Raw genomic sequence first — 11,259 nt, 5'->3', positions numbered from 1 at the left:
TGGTAGGGGAAGGGGACTGGGGTGGCACGTAGGGAAGATGTAGGGCTGAGCTTGTGACTCACCTACCAAAAAGAGGTTGCCTCCCACTGCTATAGAGCAAATATACCCCTGAATGGCTAGTAGCAACTATGGGAGGAGCTGCCTACACAAAAGGGCTCTTCCCCTTCTCCTCTACATCCAATGCAGTCCCCTCCATTACCCCCATGTAGCCACCTCAGCTGTTGTAAGAACATACAAAGACCAAAAACAGACCAGGCACTCTCAAGATAGTAGGAATGAGACATATTTATTATGTCCACCTCAACATGTAAATGAATTTCAACTCTCCGTACTCTACAAATTCTAGCTCAGCTCACTCACTTGCCCATGTCCCACCAGACAAATAAAAAAAATAGACAAAAAAGAACCACTGGCTTTACTTTTTTTAAAGCATAGGGTGAGGAAATGGGGTGAGAAAGGCTTCCAGTTTATCCAGACAACCAGAGGCAACAATGCAAATAGGACATGAGAAAAAAAACAGATGCGAAGACTGTAGAGTATCTATATAATGCAGCATCCTGTTGGAGGCAGAGGGGAGGGAATAATTTTAAAGCTTGTACAAATCTGTAAAACCTTAGATCTGTGTGCAAGACCCAGCATGCCTGGGATAAAGTAAAATCCACAGAAAAAAGGCATATGAAAAAAACCCAACATTTTTTTTAAAGTATATATATATATATATAATTTTTTTTTTAGTTAATTTTAAGAGGCTCCCCATCCTTTTCTTCCGATCGCTCAGGAAAGTCTTCATAAGCATCTCCTTAGCACTGGGCTTTTCAACCTCTCCCTAGTGGAATAGCTTTTCTTCTAACGGAGATAGACAGACATCTTGACTCCAAGGCAGCCAGGGAAAAAAAAAATGCTGCTAGAGAATGTGTTGTAATGGATTTGGATTTAAAATTAAAAAGCAGAGACTGGTTGAGGAAGAAAAGGGAGTGGAGCTTTTTAAATAGGACCGAGCTCCACTGTGCCAGCTAGCAGGACACCCTTGGCCAATGCCCCTCAGCCCTGTAGCTCTGACTTTCCTCATTGATGTTCTAGCCCCTCCTCCCAGTAACAGAGATACAACAGTGCCCAGAAGACTGAGGTCAGGATAGAAATGCTGAGGCCCAGCACACACTCCTCTCTCAACCCCAAAAGGCTCCAAGCCTCTTCCTACATATACTGCGAGGGGCAAATATTTCAGACTGGCTTTAAAAACTGCAGGCAATTTGTCCACATCAGCTCCATGTGGCCGTTTGGCAAAAACTTCTCGTCTCAGAGGAAGCCAAGTGGTTGTAGTTCAGTCTTAGTCTACAACTAAAGAGATCTGAGGTCACTGCTGCAGAGCAGTGGGTCACATGAAGATAGGAGGAGAGAGGGCAGAAAGTGAAGACTGAGGGCTAAGGTTCCTTCTCAGAGGAAAAGTCCAAATACGAGGGGTGGTTCGCTCTGCAATTCAGAGCTTCATAGGGCTCATCTTGGTCCCGTTGGCAGTGGGATCAGAAAGAACAGCCTTTCGGCAAGCTGACAGTGAGGGGTTGTTGAGGAGGGTGTAAGCCAGCCACCACCGGGCTCGGGTCTGCTTGGATTGGGACTGCCTTGAAGTCACCTTCTTGGTGTGTATCAGCTGGATCCCTGCAGAGAAGGAGCACAAAAACATCAGTCAGCTCCCTCCTCCCATGTGTCTCTGGGAGTGGAGGGGTACTCATCTCCTACACCTCTGGGTGTGGAGGGAGGAAAAGCAATGCTCCTGACACCGCATTGGGAGAGGACAGGAGGAGTCTGTAGTTTGGCAGGGCAGAACCAGGAAAGACACTGCAGTTATCCCCCCCAGGTACTTCATGCCAGAGAGGCAAAGAGCAAGAGCTCAGTATGGTGCAGAAAGTGTATGTATACACCTTGGTGGGAGTTGCTACTGCCCACAGCCTATTGACCTCTCCATGTTCCCTTTGCTCACCACACCAACAGCTTCTTTGGTGAAAGAATGGGACCAGTCCCAGCCCTCCAAGGAGGACAGGCAAAGCATAGACCTGGTGGTGATGGGAGGGGAAGAGGGGGGGAAAAAACATGAAAGGACAAGCCCATGAATAAGAGATGGGAAGATTTCCCCACTGGCTTCTTGCAATGCCAGCATGCATGAGAGAGACAGACCAGCAAACATACTCCAAGGCTGTTGCTCCCTCCCAGCCCCATCACAAGGAAATCACACTTCCCTCAGCTGGCTAGCTGTTTCTTAGCGTTTAGGCAATAGCTGGGGGAGGGTGAAGATCTCACCTTCTTCCACATCAGTTGGTTCAATTCTAGTCTGCCCTTTGGGGCTGGGTAATTGGAGGAGTAGGAAGCAAAAGGCTTTCATCACCGGGTGCGATTGGCTGACCTCAATTTTCAAGTAATGACAGTAAGTGCGGTAGCCTAGAGGGAAACACAGTCCACACATAAGAGCATGCAGAGGAGCTCATGCATACATGTGTGCATGCTCATGCACACACACGGCATGCAGTGCTCAGTTTTCGTTTTTTCTTTTGTAGGACAGGAGAAAAATTAAATTGCTGGGGGAGGTGGGAGGTCACAGAGACCTAATTCAGTCATAGCTACCAGTCTGGATTTACAGTGGTGGCAACTTTATCAAAGCCAGCAGGGCCTTTTTGGATTCACACCAGTGGGATCAGAGAATAGCAACTCATGAGCTCCATACCCTGATCCCCAGCAGTAAAAGAGGAAGTAGAGGATTAAGATTTGTTCTCAGCAGGTTTAATACACACTGAAGGTAGAAACATACCATGACACAGAATGGAGCACGCAAAGATTGGGGCCAAAAGGGCACCCCCCCGTGCATGCTCAGTCTCGTATGTAGCAAGTGCCAAGCACCAAGAGGGCCAGGATCATTACCTCCCTGCTACCCTCTCACTCATACAGGGAGCATTCCCTGGAGAGGCTTGACTGCAGCAAGCTGAAAACCCTGTCCCTTTCCACAATGGTACTCCGATTTTGCCACTGTATACCAGCCATGGAGAAGAGTTCATGCCAAGGTAACAGCATCCAAGTGTTACTTAGCCTCACTAAGAAGGGAGAGGGGAATCTATAAGGTTCAAAGAGATTAATATCTTCAATAGTAAATAGTTTTGCAGTTGTGCCTGGGAACTCAAACTATACCTTGCTGTACCCCAGGCACAGCTCCCATGAGACAGCACCTCCCACCCTTGCTTTTTAGAAAATGGCCAACTGGCCACCCAGGTTACTTTATTACCATAATCTCCATCCTGCACCTATTCCTTGAAATGCACAGGGTCATCAGATTAGTTTTAGGTGTTTACATTTTGTGCATGATCCAAGAGGCCACCTTGTGACTGGCCAAATTAGCCCCATGAGCCTCAATCCCTGTGGGTACCCACTAGCTTTGCAGAACTGGGATTAGGAGGAAATCCTCCCATGGAAGGCAATGGAGATCTGTGGAGGAAGCACTGTGCCTTGGCTCCTCAGTGGTGATCGCCTGGTTCAGGGATGTAAACTTGTCCCCCTTACCAGGATCAAAGACCTCGATGGCCCGGTTCAGTAGGCTGATGTCCAGCTGGCAGAAGTGGATGGCGTTGTAAAGCACTGAAATGACCATTCTCCAAATTCCAGCCACGATTCCTGCCAGGACATTGATTGGGAAGAGCAGGTAGGTCAAGATGTAGAGGGCTCGCCTGGGGGCATAAGGCACAGGTGGAAATAAGTTATTTAGATTGGATATCAGGAACATGTTCTTTATGGTGAGGGTTGCCAAAATATGGAATGGGCTTCCAAGGGAGGTGGTGCTTTCCCCTACCTTGGAGGTGTTCAAGAAGAGATTAGATGGGCATCTAGCTAGGGTTATTTAACCCCAGAGCTCTTTCCTGCCTAGAGCAGGGGGTCAGACTCGATGATCTACAAGGTCCCTTCTGACCCTAGAAATCTATTAAATCTATGGGGCTCCTGAGGACAAGGGACCCAACCCAACCCAGCATCATGCCACTTGATCCAGAGAGTGATACCAAGTTAGTCCATGACAGGAGCCCCCTCTTCTTCTTCAACATTTCAGGCAGCCAGATGGCTGAGGTAGGTGACAATGGGAGTTTCTGTAGCTTCTTTTGCCCTCAAATGAGTTTGTAAATCTGCCCGTTAGGGACTAAATAAGCTAGCAACATCCCATGTGCCTTCCAAGATATTAGGAGTTGGCTTCCTGGCCTTGGGCTTGTTGGCAACTACTCCAGGTTACAGATTAGCCTTACTACAAAAGTAACTGAAAGAAATCCCCTCTGTACTGTCTTATGCAACAGTCGGTCACTGGTCAAAATAGTCCTTTCTGGCCTTAAGATCTAGGAAATACAAAAGCTCTCTAATGGTTCCTCAACTCTAAGCCTAGAGATATGGCATTTTACTGCAGCTCTACCACTAGCTTGGTTTCAATCTCCCCATTTTGGTAATGAAAAAGCTGTGGTAAAGCTTGGCCAAGCATTGTACGGGTGAGGTTAAATGACTGGAAATCTGGGATGGGTATAGCAAACCTAATGGGTTCACAAGGCCAGGAGAGCTTGCATAAATCTGCTAATAAATGCAGGATGAATTAAGGTTCCAGAAAAAACTGCAAGTTCACACGTTAGCTTTTGGACAACTGTCAGAAAGACAGGATAAGAAGTGCTCAGCATTCAACTATGCTCAAAGCTACAGCTGGGACTTCAGAGCTCTGTACCAACCATAAATCAACTAGTCTTATGACTGCTGGAGAACCAGGAACAAGGCAGCAGACCATGTTCACAGCTGAGGTCCTCTCACCTGTTGGTCAGCTCCTTCTGCAGGTAGCATTTTTCAAGGAAGCAAAAGTGAGCAGCCAGGTTCTGCACAATGACAGCAACCACCAGCATCAGACAGAAGGGCCTGGAAGAACAGAAGAACAAACCAGGGAGAGGGCAGATTTCATTCAGCATGTTCCTTATGTCAGTCCCTTAAAGAGCAGATGGCCTGGATGCTTGAAGCCAGATTGTGACGTGGCCTGAAGATGCCTGGGGTTCAGGGAAGATGAAAGGAATCATCCCTACTGTAACCTTTATAGGGACCTACTACTGTGGATGGTAGTGCTCAATACACCCTTTTAGTGGGGCAAAGACTGGCTTTGCCTTTCTGCTCCCACACCCCCAAGAGAACATCTGCACCACCCTCTTACCCAGAACTTTGCTTTCTTGGAGATTTCTGGCCAGTTCACTTGCTTGAGTATTATTCTATAGTACTTCCTCATTTGGAGGAGTATGGATCAGTGTTAAGAGAGCTCCCAAAATCCTGTTCTGCCACCCAATCAACTTCCACAGAAGGGGCCCAGCTTAGTTGGAAGGAGAAGATGAAAATATAGAAATATCATCAGGTCAATGCAGACAGTGATGGGCCCCAAGCCATGCATCCTTGAAACTGCAAGGAGATTCTGATCTGGACCACAGGTGTGCAGCTCAGGCTCATTTCTCAATACAACACTTGTTCGGTTCTGGGAAACTCAGGCAAGACACACAAGCACATACAGAGTGGAGGTAGAAGCATGCCTGTGGCGGCCTTCTTGAGCAGGCATCAAGGCTTGGCTCCCAGAGACCACACTGTGTGACAGTAAGGGTGTTTAGCATCACTGGACACAAAACCAGGTTCTGAGCAAAGAGACCCCCAGGCAGGGGAATCACGACTGGAACAGGAATCTCTTTTCACTTTGGGGCTGTGCCAGCAGCTAGATCAGGGGCGGGCAAAAAATGGCCTGTAGCCTATGTCTGGGCCACCAAGGGATTCTGTCCAGCTTGTGGCAGGTTCCTTGGTCCCATCCAGTACAGGCACAGAGGGCAGCCAAGGCCATGGTGCATGCAGGTGGCCCCGCCACCCCCGGACATGCAGCAGGACTTGGGCAGTATGGCAGCTGGATTGCATTTCCCAGCAGCACCAGTGACAGTGGCTCCTTCCAGTGCTGCAGCTGCTGGACCCAGCCCCACTCCCCCCTCGGACATCCTGTCCCCTCCACCCTGCACTCACCACTGGGGGTGGGACCCGCATGGATCTTGGGGTGCTGACACACTGCCTACATGCCCCTGCGATGGACATGGGTTTCACAGGCAGGGGTGTGCCTGGCCCAGGCCCTGTGCTGTCACCACTCCAAGATCCCAGACAGCATCCTGCCTGCTTGCAGCCCCATCACATCTACCTGGCCATGAGCCATGCCCCAACGGCTCCCAGCCAATTTCCACAGACACCCCAGGATCACAGGGCAGTGACAGCACAGGGCTGCAGCCAAGACAAAGCTCTGGTTCTCTGGGCAAGGAACAGATCACAGCTCTTCCCCAACCCCATGCTAGCACCACTCCGTGATCTTGGGGACTCCATGGAGACCTGCCAGAAGTCACACAAGCAAGGTGCATGGCCAGGCAGATGGGATGGGGCCACAGGTGGGTGAGCTGCATCCAGGTCCAGGATTTTGGGGCAGTGACATCACAGGGCCTGGTCCCCACGCATCTCTGCCTGCAGAACCCATGCTCATCACAGGGCTGTGCAAGCAGTGGATCATGGCCCTGCCCCAGGCCCTGGTCCCACACGGTCACTGCCCCATGACCCTGGCCTCACCTGCAACCCCATGCCACATAGGGAGTTTTGATGAGCTGTTGAGCAGGGTGGGGAGAGGGATGCTGACCCAGCCTGGAACAACTCAGCAAAACTTGTTATGTGGCCCACAGGTCCAAATAATTACCCACCCCTGAGCTAGATGGTTGCCATCTATCTCAAATCCACAGAACAATCCCAACCATGGCAGATCCAATTTTATTCTGCAATGGAAGGGGCCATATTTACCTGCCCATCATAACACTGCATCTCAACCTGTAGGTGGAACATCACAACATGACAAAACTAACCTCAGCTCATTTACAGCCCAGCTGCATCAAGGACATATGCTCTGCCTTGATATTGCTTGCCCAGCTTCTGCAAATATTGTGGCTTAAATAAAAAGTCATCCCATTCTCTATTTCTTAGGTCCCATCCTTCCCTGATGCTGTCCACCGAGCTGGAAGAGCACTCACCACATGTTTTGCAGGATCTTAAAAAGATGCATGTGTGTACCAGACTGCAAAGGAATGACAACAAGGAAAGTGAATCCCGCAGTGCAGATGAAGAAGATCACTTGCTGAAGGATGAGACCTTTGGAGAAACAGGCACAGCATATGATCAGCCATAGCGGAAGGGATGGGGAAAAAAAATGCAAGGAGATGGGCAAGGAAATTTAAATCACATCCCAATTTATTGGCAGAATAGCCACCGAGTGTTAAATAAGGCTGGCCGGGAAACAAGAATGCCATTTCATACGAAGCCTCCAGGTCTTTCTCCCAGTGAAGAACAAAAAAAACCATTTCAACTTCCACAGACGTGTGTGGCAAAAAGATGCTCCAGTAAAAAAAAAAAAAATCTAAATCAGTGACTTGTAATTGGGGTGTCAGATTCAAGTCATACATGAGTTCCCTACCCATAGCACTGTCTCATTTTTAAGGGTAGGCTGAAAGTGTATGCCACCAGAAAATTTACCATAACCCTGAGAAGCCTTCCCAAGGAAGTAGGTGGTGAAAACAAGTCTATGTTAGTACAAACACTTTAATTTTGACAAGTCAGTATTTTCTGGATTAAAAAGAAAAAGGAGACATTGTTTTAAAAAGGCCCCTTGACTGCCTTAATATGAAGGCAAGTGAGGTGGATGGGAGTGATATCTCCTTTACCCCTCCCCATGTTGCACTGATGTTCCTCAGAACTGCAGGACTCCTGCACCAACACTTCAAGCCCTTCCTCCTTTATTTTTCCTCATGGGGTTGCTCATGTATCTCAGGGAATTAGAGGAGGAAGAGCATCCTCCCTCTTAGTAACTGGAGATCTTCCAGCAGAATGTATTCAAGCTGGGTTTGGAGAGGAGCCTCAAGTGAATTAAGCACCCAGTTTGCATTGAACTTTGATAGGAGTTGGGACTGCCTACATTTTTCAGCCGGTACCCAAGTGATTTAAAACAATTCACATTGTTAATGGGATTTGTGCTTTTAAATGACATGGATGCTTTTTTTTTTTTTTTTAATTTTCAAAAAAGTGACTCCAGACATCACTCCCCTTGACTGATTGGCAAATCCCAGCCTAATCCCTGGGGTGCCTCCAATCTTTTCCCTTGCCACCCAAGTGTTAATTGACTAAGTTGATCTCAATCCTCCAAGAAGACTGCAAGATTGCCATTCCTCTCCCCCCCCACCACCCACCCCCCACATATGTTTTTGATTATTGGATTTAATTGGGGTTTGGCATTTTCTTGCCACTTGGTTCATTATCCCCATGGAGAAGAGCCATCTCTAGGGCTTGAAACCGATTTCTAATAATCATCATCACACTGAGATAAACAGCATCCCCAGCACCAGCATTTCATTTATCCTGATCTACGAGGCAAGCAGTTGGAGTCCGCTCAACACGTAGCCAATTCATTCAGCTCAAGTGCTTTGCTTTAATGACTTAAAAATAGAGAGTTAAAAAAGCAGGAGTCATGCTCACGGCATCTGGCTGTGTGACACTCGCGTGTATTGTTATTACACTAGGCCTAATGCAATCTGTACTAGAATCCCTCCCCCCGCCAACTCCGATTGCTAAGGCAACACTCAGCACTGAACGATGGTACAAAGAAGTCTTCATTTGTAAAGCTTATGCCAGGTTACTGCTGGGGACAAGATTCCTCCTGTGCTTCTACAAATCAGATACAAAGGCAGGGATGGTACAAGCTTCCAAACCAGATGTCTGCATGGAGGGTTAATTTTGGGTGGTGGGAGAAGAGTTCAGTCTTCCCTCAGCCGAACTACTTAAATCAAAGATTGACAACCTATAGTTGGCAGAGCCATTTTATCTAGCCCGTGGAGCCAGGGAGCTTCCACAGTGGGAAGCTTTGTCCAGCAGCTGGGAGAAGCAACAGGCACACTATAGGGAGAAGCAGCAACTGCAACTCTGGTCCCAGCCACGTTGGAAGTGGCCCATGCTTGGAGCAAAGTGTCCCTCAACTTCAGGACAACACATTGCCAACTTCGGACTGCAGTGGTCAAGGAGGAGGGCACCAGTTGACCTAGGGCAATCAACCTGTAGAATAAGGTCCCATGTGCTCTGGGCTGGATTTGGCCACAGGGTTCCTCACGAGCTAGACTCAGCTCAGGGCATGGGGTGGCAGCAGTTGCAGTGAAAGGGGCAAGTACTACGCAAGGCAAGCAAGGGCTGTGTGATACATCCCTCACTCATCCTTGTGCCACTGAGGACTACATCCATCAAGGGCACAGGTGCCCCCATTCTGAGGCAGGCCCTGTCTACCATTGGCCCCGTCCCCAAAAGCCCCTGGCCCACCAGTAGCCCAGCAGTCTGGAAGAGTTTCTGGGGCCCAGATCTGGCCCACAGGCCATATGCTGGATACCCCTGTACTACATCATTACTAGATCTGTTGAGCTCTCCAAAAAGGGTTGCTTTTAGCCATTATAAACACTTTCTTCCATTAAACATGCACACTTCTAGGAATGCATGCGACTGGCTTATAACCACTGGCTAGGGCTGAAAATGTTTTGACATAAAAATTGGGACAAACGGTGATGTACCTGTACACAAAGGCGCACACATACGCAGTTTTCCACAAACAGCATTTTTTGGTTGACAAATTATGTGCCTGAAAACTACCAAGGAGCAAGACATTTCATTTATGATACCATGCTGCAGCATCTCCTGGGAACTTTAGGTCAAGGTCCTCATGTTGCTAATCTCCTCAGCCCTGCATACACCATCTTACCAGGCTGCTCCATCATCTTCTTTCAGAGGGGAGGCAGTTGCCTCATGGATCCTGGGTTGTGGCACATCATGGGATAGGAGATCTGGTGGGGACCTTGGCCCACAGAGAAGGGGGACACAAGAAAACAAACTACAACTCCTTTGAGAGGCCACAACAGGATTTTCACCCTTTTTCTAACCAGCCTCACAGGTCACCATTCAATCCCAACTACAGGGTTTTGTTCTGATAGATCCATCTATGCCCCAAGGCCCAGCCTGAAAACCCATTTTAGTCATATTCGGTTTAGGGCACAATAGGAAGGACCTTGAGGCAAGACATTCAACCAAACTCCAGCCAAACTACACGGCTACCATCTTTGAAACAGTCATATTTGCATGCATGGGCAGGTTTCCAGCAGTGAACAAGCTGGAAACAACCAAAGTGGACAAGTTTTTGTTTCCACACTTGTTTTTAAACAACCAAACTTGTTTATGGCAGGTTTTCCAGCAGTGAGCATCTTGCATGGACTATGGGACAAGTAAACCAGGACAAGTCCATTACATCTAGTTGGGGTCATCTAGACCCAGCACTCTTCCCTGCCTATGCAGGGGGTCGGACTCGATGATCTATTGAGGTCCCTTCCGACCCTAGCATCTATGAATCTAATAAACGGGGCACTGCACTGAAGAACTGATGTTCTGTATGCTACTTCATCCATTGCTTTATGTCTCTGCCAGCCATTTAGCCAGCAAAACATTTAGGCCAGATACAGGATCAGTATGGCTGGCTTTGGTGTAGTGGTCCAGATCTGTAGTTACGTAAAATTAAGGTCTCTCCACTGATTTTCACTGGAAGTATGCTGGATTACACCAACTGGGGATCTGACCCTAAAATCTCTTAACTATCCCCTTAACATTTCTTTTGTGGGTGGAAACAGTCATTCCTGCAGGGAAGAGTGTGTTCTTCTTCTTCCCACTCTTTGACACCTCTTTGGCCTAGTTTCTCTCTGAAAACAAGTTACCCAAGCAGGCAAATGCAGCCTGGAAGCTGGCAAAGCTCATCCAGCAGAAGATGGCCTGTTGAGAAGGGCGGAGCTTCTGGGCAGGATAGAAGACATCCAAGACAGCCCCTCGGTACAGAGCCTTCAGATTGTTCCTGTGACAAGAGAGAGAGACCTAAATAGCCCAGTTCAGTTACACAGCTGAACTCAGGAGGGAAGCATCTGGGTTATATAAGCAGGGATATCCCAATTCAGAAGGCGCTTAGGACAAGAGGCCAAAAAGGCAGAGGTAGAATAATAGATTTCCTCCAACCCCCCCCCCCACAAAAATAGATTTCCCCCCCCCCCCCCCCCCCATATCCTTGCAACTAGGAAAACAGATCATCGGGGGAAGTGAGATTTGAAAACCCAGCAAGAGAGAAATAGGCTATCACCTGTGCAT

At 48.2% G+C, this 11,259-nt stretch overlaps 1 protein-coding gene across 1 annotated transcript in view; it reads right to left on the bottom strand.

Annotated features, from left to right (window-relative positions):
• Nucleotides 1-275: 275 nt before the first annotated feature.
• STRA6 (stimulated by retinoic acid 6) overlaps nt 276-11,259 on the bottom strand; it is a 43,904-nt gene continuing 32,920 nt past the window's right edge. The window contains exons 13-19 of the mRNA XM_025199895.1: nt 11,252-11,259; nt 10,839-10,972; nt 7,080-7,197; nt 4,816-4,917; nt 3,544-3,707; nt 2,296-2,433; nt 276-1,656 (exon numbers count right to left, since the gene is read on the bottom strand). The exon at nt 11,252-11,259 is cut by the window's right edge and continues 59 nt beyond it. Of these exons, the coding sequence (XP_025055680.1) occupies nt 1,478-1,656; nt 2,296-2,433; nt 3,544-3,707; nt 4,816-4,917; nt 7,080-7,197; nt 10,839-10,972; nt 11,252-11,259 (843 nt within the window). The 3' untranslated portion in view covers nt 276-1,477. The remainder of the gene's footprint in view (nt 1,657-2,295; nt 2,434-3,543; nt 3,708-4,815; nt 4,918-7,079; nt 7,198-10,838; nt 10,973-11,251) is intronic.

This window comes from Alligator sinensis, unplaced genomic scaffold (genome assembly GCF_000455745.1).
Source record: "Alligator sinensis unplaced genomic scaffold, ASM45574v1 scaffold1097_1, whole genome shotgun sequence".
NCBI classification, from domain to species: domain Eukaryota; kingdom Metazoa; phylum Chordata; order Crocodylia; family Alligatoridae; genus Alligator; species Alligator sinensis.
The sequence above is the reverse complement of the archived record's forward strand: the minus strand, read 5'-3'. Positions and strand labels throughout refer to the sequence as shown.